We start from the raw sequence: 20,800 nt of genomic DNA, 5'->3' as shown, positions 1-20,800 counted from the left end.
GTCACTCGCTCAAGTTTACATGGAACATAGGTGTCAGGGCCAACATGCAAATCCAGCACTGTGACTCTGAAGGCTTTATGAATCTCAGTTTATCTTACCTGTAATATTTGCTTTTGGAGTGTTATTAAATGAGATTACATATGTAAAACAACTACTAAAGTGATTAGAACATAGTAGATGGATAATAAACATCAACTGCTCATCTCCTTAGGGTCTGAACTACATATATGATCAGAAACTCATCTCTAGTGATGCAGAAAGTTCCATCATTTTCTTCATTTATGAAGTAGTCAATAAGTCTCTCATTTAACACATATTTGCTTAAAGATAGTCAAATGTCAAGCATGAAGCCCCAGCTGTGTGAAGTATAGTAGAGACATAGACAACATTCTATGTGCTTCTGGAATCCAATCCCCAACTGACCTAAGCATAATAATAATTTGGGATGCTTGCTAAAAATAACAACCTCTCCCTCCTAATGACATAGAAATCGCTAAGGGAAGGGCCTGGGGATCTGCATTTCTAAAGTGTGCATCAGGTGGTTTTTATGATCAAACAAGTCGGGAAACACTGAACTCTAAACACAATGGCTTTTTTTTAAAAAAAACCTTGGTTACAATTGATATCATCTGGCATCTTAAAAAAAAAAAAATCCTTGTCCTGCTTCCATTACAGAGTTTTATTTAATCAGTTGATTTTTTTGAAGTCCCCAGAGAAAACCATGGTTGCATAGCACTGCTCGGATATAATATCTCAATTCCAGGACCTGATTCCGACTGGAGAGTCCCAGTGCTGTGCACTCCTCCAGGTGGAAGGAGGCACAGGTGGGTGCTAAGGTGTCTGGGCAGATATTGATGTTGACGCAACTAGATGCTGATGGATGTGGGTGTTTGGCCTGAGGATATTGGGAGCCTTGGGAAGCAATTAAGTCCCAGCTAAGGAAGGCTAAGTACTTCCACACACCCTTGGACCTCACCCTCCCAGCCAGAGAATCATCAAAGGACAGGCTCAGGCTGGCGTGGCAGGGCTGGTCCTGGAGCCGGTAGCCTGGAGCCAGGAGGTGATCCTGTGTCACCTTCCTGGGCGTGCACATGGTAGGGAGACTCTGCTGGGTCGAAGGCCCATACTTCCTACCTCCAAGGAGCTTCTGGCAGGTCCGAAACATGACCTTTGGAGTCCCAAAGTAATAACGAAGTATAGCTTCCTGCTGTCGAGGACGGAAAACTTTTCCTCTACCCTCTTAGTTTCAGTGATGGGGGCCTACACATTTAACTGACAAAAAGATCAACAGGAGAAAAGGCATAACATTTTTATTGATTTTAATATTTTTACACGCATAGGAGCTTCACAGAAAAGAAGCGAAAACCTAAAGAGGTGGTTAGACTCGGGAGTTTATATACCCTTCTTTTTATTTATTTATTTATTTATTTATTTTAGCATATTACGGGGGTACAAATGTTTAGGTTACATATATTGCCTTTGTCTTGCTGGAGTCAGAGCTTCAAGCATGTCCCCCAGATGGTGCTCATGGCACCATTACATGTGTATATACCCATCCCCTCCTCCCCTCTCCCACCTGCCCAACACCCAATGAATGTTGCTACCATATGTGCACAAGTGTTGATCATTTAATACCAAATTTATGGTGAGTACATGTGGTGCTTGTTTTTCGGTTCTTGTAATCCTTCACTTAGTAGAATGGGCTCCAACTCTATCCAGGATAACACGAGAGGCGTTAGATCACCGTTGTTTCTTTTCAGCTGAGTAGAACTGCATGGTATACATGTACCACATTTTATTAATCCACTCATGTATTGATGGGCAGTTAGAGGGGTTGGGCTTCAAGAGATGATACCTTGTGGGAAAGGGAGCAGGAAACACATGGGGAACTAATGGAAGATGAGGGTTGTTCTGGTAAGATTTGTTCATGCAGACTCATCTTCATTCCGGGGCTCCCTGTGTCCTGTGATAAGGGTTGCTGTCCTCACCCTGGTCAGGAGAGGGAAGAAATGTGTGCCATCTCACAAACGGAAAACTGGGCTCTGCTTTTAGGCAGATAAGGGAGGGCCGTGAACCCTTCATGCATCTATTGATTCTTAACTGCCTTTAGTGAAAATAATCTTTATACCAAAGTGGCACAATTCGGGGTGGCATATCCTGGTCCCCCTTCACTGCCCTTCCCCTTCCCCTGCTCATCTGTGTGATTGAAGATAAATCTTTATTTTTAAAAATCACCTAAAACCCACAGCTGCCATTTCTTTTTAGATTTTCTGGTTACCAAAGTCTGAAATTGTTCATGGAATTTGATCTTCATTCATTCATTCATTCATTCATTCATTCATTCATTCATTCATTCTCTGGGCTTTGCTCATGCCCCAAACACATGGACTCTGCTTCTTGGGAAATCACTATATCAGCCCCTGTGGAGGTGGAGGTAGGGAACAGGACCCACAAAAATGCAAAAGCCCCAAAGAATTCATGGATCCACCGAATTTTAGCACAAGGAGAAGGCATCCAATCCAACTTCTTATTTTATAGATAAATAACTGAGGTTAAGGAACTTGCTCAAGGTCACAGATCTATTCAGTAGTACAGCCAGAACCAGAACCAGAACCCAAGTCTTCTTTCCCAATCCAGAGCCCTCCCCAGGCTGGGAAACAGATAACCACTATTCCTGGGCCAGGGTGAAAAGACCTGGGCAGAGAAATATCCTTAGTTAATGCTTTGGCAGTTGCTTTCCCCAGCTGTAAATGATAATAAGACCAATCATTTAGTAAACATATACTATATCCGGCCACCTTCTATATATTATTGCCAATCCTCACAAAAATGATACAAATAACTGTAATCAAACCATTGCAGCCTTTCACATATGACTGGATGCGATCACACAGCTAGGAAATGGGACAGCTGGGCTTCAGCTCCGTTCAGTCTGACTGCAGAGCTCTTGCTCCTTTCGCTAAGGAAAGAGAATGTCAGAACGGCCCTAGTGCAGATGCCCAGTCCTGGTCACGTTGTCTTTGAGGGCCTCCTGGCCAGAAGAGGAGGTAGCAGGGAATTTGAGCCAGCCAGGTTTGTATAATAAACCTGGATCAGGTGGGGCATTATTTTGTTTCTGGGGTGGAGAGAATTTTCTAGGCAAGTGAGATGGTGAGAAGGAGGAACAGCAGAGATGGGTGTGGTGAGCTATCCCTCCCCAACTTCAGTGTTTAGAGGCTTCGAAAATATACTCTCCTTTCCTCAGAAGAACAGAAATGTCTTACTTTTATTGATATGTTGTGGAGGGAGTTGAATATATGATGAGTTAATAAATTGGTGATGTATGCGCAGAAGGAGCTGATTTATTAATAGTGAAAAAAATCGTTTGGTAAATCAAACAGGATGGCACATTGAGTACTTTTTAAATTTATGTAAAATTTTAAAAAAATTTTGGAAATATAATATTACACACAAAAAATACATACAGCTTGATGAATTTTCACAAAGTGACCATATCTGTCTAATTAGCTCCCGGATAAAGGCACAAACTTTGCTAGACCCCTGTAAAGCTCACCTTCTGACTTAATTCTGACTTAACATAAATAAATGGAATCATATGGTATGTGCTTTTAAAGTCTGCTTTCTTTCATCCATGTAGTTTGTTTAATCTCATTGTTTTGTGGTGTCCCATTGTATAAAAATACCACAACTTATTTATCCATCCTACTGTTAGTGGATATTTGGGGTATTTTTAATTGAGGTTACTACAAATACTGCTATTAAAAATATACATATGTTTTAGCGATAATACGTGTGCATTTCCATTGTGTATACAACAACGAGTGAAATTGCTGGGATGGGATGCATATGCTCAACTTTAGAAAATACTGCCCATTAGTGTTGTGTAATGGTTGTCCAATTCATATTCCCATCAGCAGTTTACAAAAGTTCCTATTTATCCATAGCCTCACCAGCACCTGGTATTGTGCTTTTTTAATTTTAGCCAATATGCTGGATTATGTAGTGGTATCACATTTTCCTTTTAATTTGCACATGTTAGATCAATTTAAAGATCATTGATATCTCTTCCAAATCATCTTTAGAGCATGGCACATCCCTTCATTTGTTAATTCTCTTTTATTTTCTCTCAATAATATTTTATATTTTTGATATAAATGTCACATCTTTCATTAAATTTATGTAAGGTGACTGACACTGTTTTAATGGCATTTCTATTTTTGTTGAGGTTAAACTAACAAAAAGAAAAATGCACAAATCAGCTTTGTGTTTTTTTGTATGCATATGCACTCATGTAACCACCTGCAAGATTGAGGACTTTTCCAGAATCCCAGAAAGCTCCATCACTGCTCCTTGTAGTCAGTACTCTCCCCAGTGATGACCACTGTTTTGACTTCCTTCTAACAAATCAGACTTTCTCCCTGACCTTGCAGCTTTAAATCCTCTGTCTGGTGTATCCCCCAGAGCCTTGCCCCCTGGCAGGTTGCAAACTCCATTCATTGTCTCATAAACCTCCTACAAACTCCACTCTACTTTTCAGAGACTTGTTGCTTAGGTATTTAGTGTCCTGACCTGACCATCCCCAGAATTCATTATATTTTCTGAGTGGAAAATCAACCATTTGGTTGAAGCCCCTCAAAGCATCCGTAAATTCTCCTGATTTCTCTGCCCCCAGCAAGAGTCCTCCACAGCGGGAAATTCTTGGGTTTTATGCTTGGAATTCACAAATTATCCTAGGACAAACACTTTTTGGCTCAGCTCTCTGAGGTTCTTCTCTGTCTGGAGGAGTCATAGGGTCCCCAGATGTGTGCAGATAATCTACCAATTTGGCTTAGATGTACAGTAGACTGCTGGCTTGCCACGAGCTGTCCTGTTCCACTCAGAAACAGAAGTTCTTTCTCCCGTGCTTCTGAAAAGCCAATCATTGTGCCTTTTGGGGTAATAAGATCAACAAGATCCCTGTGCTTCAAGAGCTCATAATTTAATAGGGAAATTAAATGCATAAAAGTGAATTATAGTACACAAGTAATTTTAGGCTTAATTAATAAAATAATAATAATAATAATAATTTGTACAAAGTGTTAGGAGAGCTTATGGGAGGTATTGGTTCTTTCTAAAGTGTTAAGTGAGGTTCAATAAAATATTTGAGCTAAACTTTTAAAACTGATAGGATCCCCTAGACAGCAAAGTGAAGAACTACTATTCTAGACAGAAGGAGTAGCATGAATAAAAAGCCAGAGGCATCAACATTGGATGGCATGTTTGGAGCAAAGTGAATTATCTGGTGTTGCCAGATTGTGGTGTGTTTTGGTTCTTGTAGGGAAATTTTGGGGTAGTCCATGAGTTTTTATACTTTAATGTATAGGATTTGTGGGAGAGCTTGTAAGTTTTCTCACTCTCTCTTTTTGAGACATAGTCTTGCTTTGTTGCCCAGGCTAGAGTGAGTGCCGTGGCGTCAGCCTAGCTCACACCAACCTCAATCTCCTGGGTTCAAGCGATCCTGCTGCCTCAGCCTCCCGAGTAGCTGGGACTACAGGCATGCGCCACCATGCCCAGCTAATTTTTTCTCTCTATATTAGTTGGCCAATTAATTTCTTTCTATTTATAGTAGAGACGGGGTCTCGCTCTTGCTCAGGCTGGTTTCGAACTCCTGACCTCGAGCAATCCACCCACCTTGGCCTCCCAGAGTGCTAGGATTACAGGTATGAGCCACTGCTCCCTGCCAAGTTTTCTCTTTAGTCAGTTAAGAAGTTGAACCAAGTGAGACATGATGTCCCTTTGTGTTCTGACATTATCTTACTTAATGCGAAGGGGAACCAGGAATGAACAAGAGGTGTCCTCTCAGCGCATATGTGGATGGCATTTGATATAAGTCAATGTTGCTCTGTGAACCTCTGAAGGTGGAGTTACATTAAAAAAGTATTTTTTATGAGGGGAATAGGTCATCACATATCCACAGAGAGATGGGACTTTGTCCTTGGCCACTGGTGTGGAAGGCAGGGGCATCTCCCCTTCCCCAATGAGTTAGCAACCTGAGACACAGACTGCAGCAGAGGTATGCATTATTTCAATCACCCCTGTCTGGCCAATTAGCTGAAGGCTATGCAAATCTGTCATCCCTGGAACCCAAAAGTCTGTGAGAGCCCTTGTCAGGGCTTTCCTGGGGGACATGGAAGTGATATTGAAAAACAGGGTGACCAAGGAACTGGCTAGGACTTGGATGAATGGCAGCCAGGAAGGCGGCTGCTAAGTCGGACTGGCCTTTCTACTTGATGAAGGGGAGTTATTTCAGGATACAGGGCTTGAGGCACAGAAAGGCCGTCAAAGAATCCTTAGGGTTATAAGCATTCCCCCTGAATCTTAATTGTTTTTACAAATACTTTGACTTTCCTGGTTAATGTCTGTACCCACTAAGTTTTAAGTAATTACTACTTGGAAATATCAGCTGCAGATTTTGATTTTAAAGGAAAATAGACAAGGTGGTTATTAGTTTCTTTTAAAATGTATTTCAAGTGTATTTCAGTGTATTGAATGAGAAAGCAATTTATTATTGGCATTGCCTATGGTGGCGATTAGAATTCAGGGAGTAAATCCCAAGAGAAGAATAAATCTCGGGAGGAGAAAATCTGGCTTTGCTTATTGGCTCCTTCCCACCTAGAGCTCTCCTTCAAAGACTCAATCTCTCTTCGTATGTGAGAGGTTTGCTGCCTCTTTCTGACACAGGCAGCCAGTCTCACACAAGAGTTAGGAAGCTCAGGACGCCTGCTGTACAGATAAGACTTCTTTCATAAGCTACGTAGTTAGACTAACTGACAGAACCAATCCTCGTGTACTTTGCACAAACTCTCTGTCCATGGCTATTCCTGACGCAACATTTCCCTGTTTAAGAAAACAACTTTGACTTTGAGAGACAGGATAGACTGTCTCAGGATAGCTCTGGAAAACCAACACAGCAGAATAGAAAACTAAGCTCATACTAGAACTTGCTAAGTACTAAATGAGTGAATAGATAAGTAAGAGAATGAGGGTGAGTTGATGAATAAATGAATGAACAATAAACACACAAATACATGAAAAAGTCACTTGCACATGTTTGCAGAAGTGTTTTGTAGCACTCCAGTCATTTGTGTACCTTTACCGGGACCTGACCTTCCCCCATTAGTAGTTACCAGAGTGTAAGGGGACTCCCTGAACTCCTGGGCACATGTGCACTTGCACACTTGCTTATCAAAATATTCCCTCCGAACTGAGGAATGGATCACAGAATGGTGCTGAAAGTGGGCAGGGGCAATCAGTCCAAGAAACAGATAACTGTATTACATGAATCACAAATTTATTAGTGGAGGAAATAGGAGAGAAGCCCACAGAGGGGCTTTGGGGAAGGGAATGATGCAGAAGCTGTGCACTGGCCTCTGGTGTCCCCACTCATCAGGGTGGCACCCCAGAGGAAGTCTAGATACTTTCTTTGCTTTGGGACATGGAGAGGCCTTAGTCATGGCTAGGCCAGAGATTGGAAAGGATGAGGTCACTCTTATTCCTACTTGGGAGAGTGTCAGGGTCGGGTATAGAAGAAGCATTGGGGCCCAGGCAGTGTGTGTGATGGGGACTTCGATGGGAAGAGATCCTTACAAAGCTTCATTGCACCCTGAGCAGGAGGAAGGGGGAGAGGGAGGTGGATCCTGGAGCTGGGGGAAAGAGGAGCAGGAAGAAGAGAAGGCTCCATCCATGTGGCAGCCGGGATGGCAGACAGGTGGTGATCTCCAGTCCTTCCTCACTTCTGTTTACTCTTGGGGGCTTGCTGGGCTGAGGGACACTTCTGCTGGGCTGGAATGGCTGTGCCCTTGGGTGGGCATTGCTTCTTGGCCTGGGGCGCACATGGATCCTTGGTTTTGGGTACACACGTCTCTTGGCATTTGACTGGGGGTGGCTGACAGGGCTGCTTCACCTGCTGCTGCTGGGCCTTCGGGGGTGGGCACTGCTGCTGCTGCTGCTGGGAAGACATTGCTCCAGGATCAGGTGGGCCTGAAGGAAACTGCATACGGGCACCATGAGAAGGGCTCCCCCACCTCTCCTCCATCCTGACTCCTAGAGGAATAATTTCCTCCAACAGCTAAAGACATGGTACGGGATTAGCAGCCTCAAATTGATTAATGGACTAATTCACACACACCCATTGTGATCTTTCTCTTTCTCTTTCTTCACTCTTCTATGCTGTTTGGATTTCCTATATTCCTTCATCCTCCCATCACCACTTGACTTACCTGAATATATGATTTATTTCTTGGCTTTACCAGGAAATAAGATGGAGTGTTGAGTTGAGGATAGAAAGGTAGCCTAGATATTTTTACAAGGTCAAAGCATGCAATCTTAGCTGATAGATCTGGGCAATGTCAACTGGCTACCTTGGATAATGGCTGGAGGGCATGAGGAAGAGGACAAGGCAGTCTCTGTCCTGGAGGGAAGTGTCGAGGTGTGTCGGTGATGGGGCTGGAGAAAGGGTGCACCAGGAATGCAGAGGTCTGAGCTCGAATCCCCGCTCCACCCTGACTCCATCCCTGCGGGATGCTCAGGCAAGTTATCAACGAGGCTGTAGGCGAGTGGTCCCAGCGCCCCCATGAAGAACTGGGAGGCAAAGGAACCAAAGGACAGCCTGGCTTAAAGGAGAGAGCGCTGGTCAAGAACCCTCAGGCATAGGTTCTAGGTCCAAACCTGCCCCTTGCTAGCCAGGCACACATCTGGGCAATCTGCCTTCTCTGGATTTATTTGGAGGTTGCTGGTCTGGAAGGTCTCTGAGGCCTCCCCAGCTCTGATGTCTCTGGCCTTTCTCATCTTCTAAGTTAGTGATTACAAGTGGGAAGTACAGGCCTCAGTGTGGAGAGGTGGCGACCAGCATAGTGGGGCATGGGAACAGCGTAGTGTAGAATACATATTCAATACACCTGCTTCTGGAAACCTAAATGCAAAGGTGAAAGCTTGCTGGTAGGGCCCAAAAGCAGAATAGGGCAAGAGAAAGCTTTACAGGGGGCTCAGAATTGCTACAAAATGTTGGAGCTCTACATATCTTCCCTTTGATGAGAAAAATCCTCTTGCTGGGGAGTCAAACTCAGAATCAGGAAATAAGTCATGCTCAGCAATGGTGTGTAATGGAGATCGAACTTCCTAGGTAACAATTAGTGTGACATTTCCATACTTGTCGGGAGGCTTACGTCACTTCCCCGATTACCCAAGGACAAGAGAGGAGCTTGACCTAGCGGCTCAGGGCGGTTAGAGGAGAAGGAATGAGCCCGGCAGATCCCAGAATGGACGTGTTCCCACTTACCACAGGTAGCTCGCTGGACCCCAGGAGAGCGGGCTGAGCACAGGTCCATGGGCAGCCACTTCTGGAACCTTCTTTATAAGGGCCCCCAACCTGCCCCCGGGCACTTGGCGTGGTCCTGATAACCACCTGCCAGGGAATTCCTCACCCACTTCTCCCACCTGCACTTCCTCCAGAGACTTGCTTTACTGGCCTGTTTTGATGAAAACCACCCACTAGATATTTCCAGCACTGAGTCCCTGTACCTGAGCTGATTTCACCCACTGAGGGTGTTTGCTCAAACTCAAGGGTTCAAGACCTTTTTAAAATGGAACAAACCTAAGGAGCTATTTTCAGGCTGAGAGTTCTAAGAAACGTTGAAGAAGGAGGATGAAGTGCAGGGGAAATGGGGCTTGGGGCAATTCTGACAAAAACATGAACATTGCCTTTGCTGCTAATCGCTGCCATTTATTGAACACTCGCTGTGTGTCTAACATTGATACCGCCCTTCATGCCCGTTTCACTTTATCTTTATAGCCCCCCTAAAGCAAGTGTCATTGTTACCATTTTGCAGATGAGAACAGTGAGGCTGAAAAAGATCACGTAGGTGGTAAATAGCAGAGATGGATTCGAACTCAGATTTGGATGATTCGAAGGACCCAGACTCACAGAAGCCATCCCCCCACCCTGGCCCCTTCCCCGGTATAAGTGCCCAGTGTGTGTCCTCTTCCGGGGGGGAGGGGGCAGTCCCACAGTGTTCTCTGAGGCTCCCCTGGAGTGTGAGCAGGAGACAAGGGTGAACGGAGCCCCCACACATGCTGGCACCACTCGCGGCAGTCAGAGAGGGCGGGATGGGATCTAGTCTCTGTGGTAGGCCTGCCACCTAATATATAGGACACCCAGTTAAATTTGACTTTCAGATAAATGACAGAATTTTTAAACATCAAACATGTCCCAAATATTGCATGAGACATACTTATACTAGAAAATTACTTTTTATTTATCCGAAATTCAAATCTAGGTGGGGAGGCTCTATTTTCATTTGCTACACCTGACCACTCTCCACAGGGCCCTGTGCGGATGGGAAGATGGAGACCTGGTCCTCACCGTGGCTTCCCAGGCCCTGGGATGGGGACAGGCGGGGCTGCTCCGGGGGCTGATCCAACTTCAGCCCATGGCCCCAAACCTCAGGACCCTGCCCGGGATGCTCATTTCTGCCACTGTCAGAGCGAAGTGTGAGACTGCCTGAGAAATAATAGGAGTACCTCAAAGTACCTCCCAAAGTATTTTTCAAACTCCTCGCCTCATTTAGTCCTCATGACAATTCTGTTGCATAGTGTAAATCCAATTTTACAGTCTAAAAAAGCAGACCCAAAGAAGTTAAATGACCTGCTCAACAACATGCAGCTGGTAGGGGTGGGGCTGGGTGGGGGCCCTGGCCCAGGGCTCATTTCCACTGCATCACAGCAGCCAGCATCCTCGCGGTAGACCGGTGACTGTCTCTGGGTGGGGACCGTGACTAACAACCCTCTCTGAGCCTTCCGTCACATGTAGACAGAATGCTGCTCCTTTTTCAGGGTCAGCCTCACTTAAAAGTTAATCAGTCTCTTAATTTTCCCCTCCAGGCCAGGCCTTCTCCTCCTCATCCTCCTGAACTTATCAGTGTGAAGAATGTGACACTATGGGGTTCTGCACTTCATCTCCACGGGGGATACCCTCTCCACCTGTACCCTTCACTCCCGCCCTCCCACTCCTCTGTGCTCTTCCCGACCAAACTCTCCCCCAGGGAAATGTGCGGGAAGACAGATCGGGCCGGGCACAAGCAAGGCATGCCCACGTACCCAGCACCGAGAAGGTGCCCGTGCGTGTGTGCTGCTTGTGAATGGATGGGCAGCTCCCTCGTGTCTCAGTCACCCATGAGGGTTCTCTGGAATGAGCTTTAGTCCTTATTATTCCCAGACTGAGTACTGGCCTCTTACTTTAGCAACAGAAAGTTCCTGTTTAGTGTTGAAGAATTCTGTCTCATGAGAAAACATGGCTTATCACACAACTGTCCTCTCAGAGGATAGTGCAGTGGAGGCTGGGATAGTGACCTGCACTTGGCTGTCCTTGGAGGGGTCCCGTGTGCTAGATCACTGGCATCCAAGACTCAATCAGCCGTATGTGCATTCAGCACATCACACCGTTCACCTTGGCACTCAAGCCCCTGTCGGCCATTTATCCCCATTTTATAGAGAGGGAGACCGAGACTTGGAATGAGACCATGCTTTGTCCAAGGTCACACAGGGCTGATGTCAAAGCCAGGGCTGGATCACAGGTCTCCTGAATTCACAGCTGTTCTCAGACAGCTGAAGGGACCAAAATGACCAAAACACTGGGCAGCTGCTTAGCAGAGGCTACATTGATGACTAATTAGGAAGCTGGGTCTGCAGGTCTCTACCTCTTCCTTGTCCCCATCTTCCTCCCACTTCCCTCCCTGGAACCCAGCTGCCGTCCTTCCCACCAAATCTGTCGTCCCTCCTTTCTCTAAGAGACACTAACCGATCCCTCTCCTCACACTGCCAGGTACAGGTGCATTTTTATTAGTCATTACACCTAATCAAGCACCTCCATATACAGTTTTCACAATACTCTATGAAGAAAGCTAATTGTGTTATACGTTTTATAGATGGGAAAACTGTGGCTTTGATGGTGGTTGGACCTGGAATCTAGAAGGGTGGGAGGACTCCGGTCTCTTAAATCGTTGCGAGCTGATTTCCAGATACCCTGACCCTCATGGGCTGGGGCAGTGGTTTATGCTTCCAAAGGAGGAAGGGAGACTTCCCGGCACCCCTCAAATCAACCCACGTCAACTGCCTCTCCAGATGAGGCGGGCCCTGAGGAGCTATGAGGAACGGCCACTCTGGGGTCCCTGAACCCACTCCCACCGCCCCAGCCGAGCCGTCAGCCTGTCGCCTGGCCAATCTTGACTTCTGCTTCTGCTCTCTCATCTTCTTTGACCACGCTGCCCTGAAACCAGGATGCCCGGCTGCGCATCTCCCTGCTTTAGGGAGTGGGCACCTGAGAGCAGGCACGTCCTGTGACTCCATCAGGGAGGGGAGGGCACAGGCAGGACTCCCATTTCTGACAGTGAGTCAACTTGAGAAACGCCAGCCCCACCCTGCAGGCAAACAATGGGGTAGCTGGGAAGCGGAGACCTGAGAACTGGGAGGGAACCTGCCAGGGACAATGCTAATAATTTAACTCTTCACCCAGACACATTTTCACTTTTGTGTCTGGGCTTTGGGGAGAAGAAGGGATGTTGACAGCTCCATTTGGAGACAAATGGAACATATTTATTATACCATTTCCAGGAATGAAACAAGAAAAAGACAAAAAGGAATGCTCTGGGTCCATCATGAGAGGCTATTAGGAGAGGAAGACTGATGGTACAGACACGGTGGAGGTTTGGGGCTGCTAAGGTCCCTGCATTCCAGCTGCCTGTCCAGCAAAGGGAATGTTCAAAATTGAGAAAGTGGCATCTTATTTTTTTAAATCACAATCATGTCACATTTGCTTTACCTTAACTTTTGGTTGACACTTAGCCAGCAGTTATGGCTTAGAACATTTTAGTTTCGAGTTTCTCCCTCCACTAATTACTTAACTATCTGTCAACAAACACTTTAGAAGATTCTTCTTAAGGAGACCTTGTGACCTTTTTTTAATGTGGGAAGTCCATTTGTAATATGAATCATTTCACCCTCTAATTTGTGTGTTTGCAAATAAGATGTTTGCATATTAATGTTAGATATTCTGTATGTTAACATTAAAAGTAGTCCAGGAAGAACGAAGAGTGAGAAGATGAATTTCCAGAAATAGGTGGTCAATTTACCTCCTCCCTCCACCCTTCATCCCCTATGATATATTTCTAGAAGACCCAGCACTAGATGTTTTATAAGGCGGGGGTGGGGGGGGTGGGGGTGGGGGGGGCAAGTCCTGGGCCTGGTGGGAACTAACTGCAGTAGAACATTCACAGACTGTGGGAGCTGAGTGCTGGAAGGGGAAGGCAGGGGGGTGAGGGGCCAATTCGCTCATTTCTGGGAAGATTCCAGGATCTGCCCTACGGAAGTGAAGTGGAGCTGACCACTGTCACTCTTCCCTTTGGTGCGATGCAGCTGTAGTTAGAGACACAGGGAAAGAGCTCAGGGGGTAGGGAAATAGCTCTGTAAATCTTGCCCCTCACTGGCTCTGAGATCTTGAGCACATCTCTTAACTTTCCTGGGCCTCAATTTTCCTGTTCTCCAAAGTGAGGAGATTGGCCAAAATTATCTCTAAGGTCCCATCGAGTAACAGGGAAGGCAAACTCGTTTCACACTCCTGGGATTAATAGCGAACTGCAGCTGTTGAGACTGAACTCAGGATGGACCAGGAAGAGCGCCTTGCTTGATCAATGGTGTCGCCGTGAGAGAGAGAGCCACCCTCCTTGGTTGGGCTGAAGCAGGGAGCTGGGTGCAGGACGTGCGAGTAAGAATCCTTAAAGATGGGGCGAAGGGGAGGGGACATAAACTGTTTAAAGATCCTGCAGGAGCTGACTCCACCTGTAATTCCTTTCTTGGTCCCCACCACCCCTTAACACAGCCCCAGACAGGAGTACTGCTGCTTCCAAAACTTGCCCCATACTTTCTTGCCTCAAACCATTCAGTCCGTGATGGTGCCCTACTCTGAAATTCCCCAGTGAAATTCAGTCTTCAGGAACCATCTTAAATACCACTTCTCCATGCCCCCTTCCCCTAATCTTCCCCAGACAATGTGCTTTCCTTCTCTGCTCAATACCCACATACTTTTTATCCCCAACACCAGCAGAAAAGCATACACACAGATTTTTATCTATACCTATTTAGAATACTTTTCATATAATGTTTAACTTGATATACATATAAATCACAAAATGTATATATACTTAGGACCAAATGCAAGCTCTTTGATGATGGAAGCTGATTCACCCTCATCATTATATCCATGTGTTTATCATCTACCTCTCACGAGAGCCAAACACATATCCTATTTGCGGCATACACATGAACAGATGGATGCCTGAATGAGTAGGTAGATGATTTGTAAATGAATGAGCTGAAAAGAATGGTAAACCCATAGTCAGAGATTTTTGGCTTTACAGAGAGAACCTGTTAAGCCCTAGTACGCTTTTTGGAGTAACCTCTTTTCAAGTTCAGGTTGATGCTTAAGTAGCTCTCCCTGTTTATCCCAACAATTACCCTAACTCCTTCAACCTTGAAGACCTATGCTGAAATCGTCGTTAGCTGTAAGAGGCCTGATGCCTGGATGTGTTATGTATGGATGTGTGCGTGTGTTTGTGAGTGTCTTAGGGGTGGGGGTTCTTTATACCCAAGCAGAGTGCAAGCTCCCTAAGGTGAGGGGGGGAAGGACATTCAGGACAGACCTTACACCCCAGTAGAAACTGGTGCTTGGCCAGCTGATAGGCTAGCTAGATGGTGAGTGGGTGGTCTAATTACTAAAAGATGCTGCTGAGTGAGTGAGTCAGTGAGTGAGCAAGTGAAAGAAGGAGGGAGTGAGTAGGTGACTGCATAAGTAAGAAATGAGCTGACAAACTAGCTGTCCAACTGACCAGTTCACCAAACAACTGACTAGCTGGCTGGTTGGGCGGGTGAACAACTGATGTACTGACTGGTTGGCTGGCTGATGACTAATTTTGAAGAGCAGATCCTGGGAAAATATAAGAAAGAAAGCCCTCATTGGGGATAGGGAACTAAAGATATAAAACAAAAAAGAATGATCCGTGTAGGAGCCCCTAAGAAGTGTATTATATGAGCTGGACACCTATTTCTTAATTTTCTTTCTTTCTTTCTCTTAGGAGTTCCCAGTTATTTCTATTCCTGGTGTTAAAGAAAACATTTTTCAATGACATTTGTTAAAGGAAGGCTTTATTCGGGACCATTGCAATAGGCATAGGGACAACCGCAATGGGATTTTGCAGTGGGGGAGAGAGTTCGGGCTCAGATTCGAATGCAATATGGGCAAGTGGGACTTAATAGCCAAGGAACAGGGTAGTGATCAGTGTATGGAAAATTACTAAGAGGAAACATCAGAGCTAAAGGGAACTGTGACTAAAGCAACCCAACAGGATTCTTGCTGAAGATAAGCCAGGGTGGTTGGACTTCACCTTGGGAGTTCTGGAGCCTAGAAACCCAATCAGACACCCAGGGTGACCAGAATCAAGGGTGAGTGGTTCTTGCTAAACTTAATAGGCTTCTTTGCTAAAACTGAGTTTTACAAGGAATACACAGATGGGGCTAGGAGGAGGTTCAGGAGCCTGACTAAAGTTTGGTCCAGCAAAGAATCTTTGTCACTGGTCAGCTGAGCTCAGTGGATGTAGCCTCAACTGAAGACCAGCCAAGAAGCAGCCATGCTGGGGCCATAACTTTCCTCCTGGAAGAAGTGGTTAGAGCAACAGGACATTTCCATCATGGCCCTGCCCACTGCAGAGCCTGATTGCTCCCTGGGCCTTGGGCCGCAGGATGGGGTGCTATCCTGCTGGGGCTCAGATTGTCCCTCAGGTCAGAGAAAGGGGCCTGGGCGATGGTGGCTGAGATAGGGAACCAAACCAAATAGACAAATTAGCTGCTACAACATGCTGGGCCAGTCTTTCTGGTTGGTGGCCTGCTGTCTGACCACACATACCTTTCTGGGAAGGGCTGCCAGCAGCAAGCAAAGGCTGCCAGCATCTGCCTCAGACCGTGCTGTGCGAGCACTGAGACACTGAGTCGGGACCAGGCTCACAGCTCCGCGCAGCTGCTCCCTTGCAGCGAGACAGGCCTTGCGCATACTCAGCAGCTGTCTGCAGAGGCAGCACCCCCACGTCCGTCCCTCTGGGTTGGATGAATGAGGAATGGGCAGGACTGCACCTCATATCCGAGGTCACCAGGCCACTCCCCCCCAAACCCGTCCTGACTCCTCACAGGCCTCGGGATAAAGTCCACAGTTCTTGGCATGGCTTAAGGCCCTCCACACGCGGCCCCTCTCTGAGAAGTCTCCCAACTTCCTCTCTCCCCGTCATCCCCCTCCTCCTTCTCTGTGCACATGTCTGCTGCTCCAGCCACAAGTCATGACGAACTATTTATGGTTTTCTTTTTTTTTTTTCTCTCTCTCTCTCTTTTTAATAATGTGCTTTCTTTCTCTTTCCAAGCTACTTCCTCTGTCTGGACTCTGTCCCTAATCTGTACCTGATTAATCTTAATATTTCAAAAAATGGTTCATTTCTTCCCTGAACACTTCTTACCCAGGTGCCCAAATCTGTTCAGGAAGCTCCTGTCCTAGCACCAGTTCTGCTGCTTTGGAATGGAAGATCCGCTGGTCTCTCCCTCTTTGAACTGTGAGCTTCTTGAGGGCAGGAACACTCCTTGCTTTCCTTTGACTTCTGTAGGTGGTGTAATACCTAGTCCATAATGGAAATATGATGAGTGTGTGTTCAAAAACTCAAATATGCGTTCAGTCCAGAGGGTAGATGTAAGCGCGGGCCCCCACGGTGTGGCTGGAACAGAGAACACAGCTCTGCCTGGCGCGGCACAGCGCGGCTTCCCACATGTCCCCGGGGGTCTTCCTCCCTGGTGCGTCTCGTTCTGTAATGCTGGCCTTGGCGAATGTGCCCTGATGCGCTTTATTTCTGGCCTGAGCTTTCCTTCCTCACGGGATTGTGAGCCTGGGAAGGGCGGAGGCCCATCTTCCTCATTCTTGATTCCTTCCTGCTCCTCAGTGCCTGGAGTCCTTGGCGCATAGGAGACGTTGGAAAGGGTTGCTTGGGTTGTCTCGGATGATACACACGGTTCCAAACAAGGCGAGACTGGGATCTGGTCTTCCAAAGGGCAGATAATCCAAAACTCTCTGTACTCGGGCGAAGTAAACTATAGTACTGCTCCAAATAGTTTGCTGCCTGTTCCCCTCCTGCCCGGGGAGCACCCTTCCCTGCCCTGTTGATGATGGCAGCCCTAGCCACGTGACTTGCTTTACCCTTGAAATGGAAGCTTTAGGAGCCATGGTTCCCTGTGCCCCCTTTCCTGCCCGCCGTGGGGACTGACCCTGTTCCAGGCTGAGGCTGCTCTGTCAGTCTGGCTCCCGAGTCCAGTGACCGTGTAGCAGGAAGGCAGCTGCCCCTCGGTGGACACGCAGGGTAGGTGAGAGATGAGCCTGTGTTTTAAGTCACTGGGCTTCGTGGTTCATGGGTTACTGAAGCCTAAGTTAGCCCATCCTGACTGGTGTCCTGGGATACAGCAGCTCTGCCTTCTTTCTCCCAGGGAGATTCCCCTCTTAGTCCTGCTTGACACTGGCCAAAGAGAAAGTAATGCTTAAGTGCAGTGTGTGCTAATGGCCGCCAATACGGTGACACAGGTGTGTGTATATGTGTCCGTGCACATGTGTGTGTGTGTGTGTGTGTGTGTGTGTGTGCGTGCACGTATGCATGTGCGATTGTACAGGCGGAGGTGGGGCCCTAGGAGGAGGGGTGAGGAAGGTAATATGAAGAAGCCAGCTTGGGCTCACATAGCACATGGCAAGAACCATCTATTTGTGGGTAACTTATATTTTCCTGTGAATAACTTTCTGTCTGTGGTTGGGAAGCCAAATAAACCACCCCTTTCCTCACTCTGACCACAGGACCTTGTGCCAAACCACATCACAAGTCGGCCCCCAGGCAGTTAGGGCAGAGCGCCACCTGCTGGGGATGCTGCACCAGTGCACCCGTTTCTCACGTCAGCAGAGTTCTTTTTGCAAAAAGCTATTTACAGACCCTCAGATCCAGCAGAGACTTTAGTGATCCCTTCGCCGCACTTTACAGGCAGAGAAACTTACGACCAGAGAGCCCTCAACTGGTACTCCTGCCACTTCCACGGCCTCTCAAGCTGGACCACACTCTTCTCAGAGGCAGGGGCATAACTCCCCGTTGGAGCCAATGCATTATTTCTAGGGTACTTTGCCAGCTGTAGGTGGCAGTGGGGCCCAATGTACATGGGCTGGTTTGAATCAGAGCATGGGGCAGGAAATGGGGGAAGGACGGGAGAGAGTTCAGGAAAGTCAACTTGGAAGGGGAATGGAGCTCTCTCTGCAGCAGCTTCCATTTACTGAACAGCTACTACATAGAAGGCAAGGCTCTCTTCACGGCAGCCCCCGCTCTCTGTAGGAGAAGCACCACTCCTGTTTAGTAAATGAGGAAACTGAGCTCCACAGAGGTTAAGTAACTTACCCCAAGCTGTGTAGCTGGTAAATGATTGGGCCAGAATCCAAGTCCCTGTCAGTTTGGTTCAGAGACTGGATTTTGTACTGAATCACAGTCTCTCCATAAAATTGCAGCTCCATGTGTCTGTTGACTGCATCTTCCCGCACAGAGAATGGGGACAGGCAGAGCTCAGGAAGCAAAGGCCGCACGGTGCAATTCTTTCAGGGCATGAGTGGGCTACAGTGAAGGCAGGGTGAAGATCAAGGGGCTTGCCGAGTAGACAAAGGGTGTGCGCAGGGGCGGGCTTGGCCAGAGGCTGAGTGGGAGAAGCAGCAGCCCCAGGTGAGGGTGAGACCAGTTCCTCTGAGCCCCACGGTGGTTTGAACATGCAGGTCCTTCATCCATACCCTTGTGAGGACCTCTAAGTGCCACAGCCTGTGTTTGGGGAACAAACAAGTGGCAACGAGGGCAGGAAAACATGTAACCAGGTGATTACAACAGAGTGTGATAATTTCTGGCCAGCTAAGAGCAGCTTACCATTAGACATCACCCAGGGAAGACTGTAGGACACTTAAATCTCACTAAAGTCTTCTGGACAAGGTGACACTTGAGTGAAGACCCTTGCCATCTTTTCCCTTTAGGAATCACCAGCATAACAAACCACTGCTAGCGAAAGAGCAGAGGGAAATAGGAAGTGCCGGTTTGCTCCTGGAAGTTCTGGAAACGCCTGCGTGTGCTCCTGTGTTGTGAGGATGTGGTGGCCCCTGCTGGGGGAGGGCAGGGATGGGCTGTGCAGGACGGCACCGTGCAGTGGGGTCCCTGCCGAGAATGCAGGAACCATGCTTACTGACCTGGCCACACGTCACCTCTGTGTTCACGGACCTTTGGTTGTGAATGAGCCTTTAGGGTAGTTTGTTGTTTAAAGGCTGCGCTGGCTTCAGGTTAGTTCTGAGCCCAGGGCTTTAAAAAGGGAAGCCACAGTTAGCAAGAGACCTCCAAATGGAAGGTGGCTCTTGAGAAGCAAGAACTGAGCTGAAGGCCCACACATCCTGTCTCAGGGGTGGTTCCCATCGCCAACCTCAGAGCATTCTCTTTAATTTATGTAAGGTGTGGAGAGTTCTCACAGAGCCTGCTCTAATTAATGCCCAGTGCCCACTGTTCTTTCTGCAAAAATTCCTCTGGCTTCCAGTCCTGGGACAGACAGCCCCTCTTGGCCCAATCTGGAGGTAGAAGGAGCTTGTTGTGATCAGCCCCACTGGTCTGAGCTGCATGTGCTCTTGCCCCAGTGGTCAGGAGTGTCTGCTGGCCCCGCACACCTTTCTGCAAGCCGCCAGTCCCTGTCGTGTGGTCTCCTCTCCCCTACTTTCCCCTTTCCACCGCCACCTGCCCTGCAACCATGGGTCACATGCCCCTTAGGGTAGCAAAGCCAGCACTACTTTATTAACACCCTCAGTCTGTTCCAAGGAGTATCAAAATGAGCATCTTTAAAAAAAATAAGATTCTGATTTTGAGACTCTCCCCGCAGGGAGCCCTAGTCATAATACATGGCGTGATGGGAGAACAACAGGAAACGTCATTAAGATTATGGTAGCTGGTGGCACTTTCCTGACTGTTCCCAAAGGGAACAGCATCCATGCATGCATGTGAACACACATGTACACAAACATGAACATGTATACACATACACACACTTTGCCTGCAAGGAGCCAAGGCAAAGGCCACTACCCTGATCCAGTCTTGTGGAGAATGGAACAGGGACATTCAATGGGGACTAGAGGGGACTGTGGCTCACAGCTGTCTATCAGTCTTAACAGTCGCTGACCTCTCACCCTGTCCCGTCAGAGAAGCCCCAGCACGCACACTCGTCTTACCATTCACATCTTCTTTCCTCAAGGCCATTACTAGCAAGAAAAAGGGCTCCTGGCCAGCTCGTCTGGACTCTCTGTTAGCATCACCCAGAGTTCTCCTCTACTAACCTCTATAGCGAGATGTAAATAAGGGAGACCCAGCCCTGCCTGCCCTGGAAAAGTTTTCAGCCAAACCACGGGGGGCCCATAGTCAAAAGGATGGGCTTGCATGGAAGACAGCCCTATATTTAAAAAAAATTTTTTTGGAATAATTTTAAATTTACAGAAAATTTGCAAAGATAATATAAAGAGTTTCTATATATGCTTCCCTCAGTTTCTCTGACATCTTTTTTTCTTCTCTTTAAATTTTTTTAAAAAAATTATTTATTTTATTTATATTTTAATGGAAAAATAAAAGTTATATATATTTATAGGGTA

General features: G+C 47.0%; 2 protein-coding genes and 1 long non-coding RNA gene across 3 annotated transcripts in view; 1 reads left to right on the top strand and 2 right to left on the bottom strand.

Moving 5' to 3' along the window:
* The window catches only part of S100A9 (S100 calcium binding protein A9), a 442,604-nt gene that overhangs the window by 331,792 nt on the left and 90,012 nt on the right, over positions 1-20,800 (bottom strand). The gene's annotated exons all lie outside the window — the stretch shown is intronic.
* The window catches only part of LOC142869579 (uncharacterized), a 35,996-nt gene that overhangs the window by 13,074 nt on the left and 2,122 nt on the right, over positions 1-20,800 (top strand). The gene's annotated exons all lie outside the window — the stretch shown is intronic.
* Positions 7,769-7,999, bottom strand: SPRR4 (small proline rich protein 4). The gene has a single exon (XM_012791187.1). The coding sequence runs from the start codon at positions 7,997-7,999 to the stop codon at positions 7,769-7,771; it is 231 nt and encodes a 76-aa protein (XP_012646641.1).

Source organism: Microcebus murinus, chromosome 2, assembly GCF_040939455.1.
Source record: "Microcebus murinus isolate Inina chromosome 2, M.murinus_Inina_mat1.0, whole genome shotgun sequence".
In the NCBI taxonomy this organism is placed as follows: Eukaryota; Metazoa; Chordata; class Mammalia; order Primates; family Cheirogaleidae; genus Microcebus; species Microcebus murinus.
Note: the sequence above shows the minus strand (reverse complement) of the source record. Positions and strands in the feature narration are given on the sequence as shown.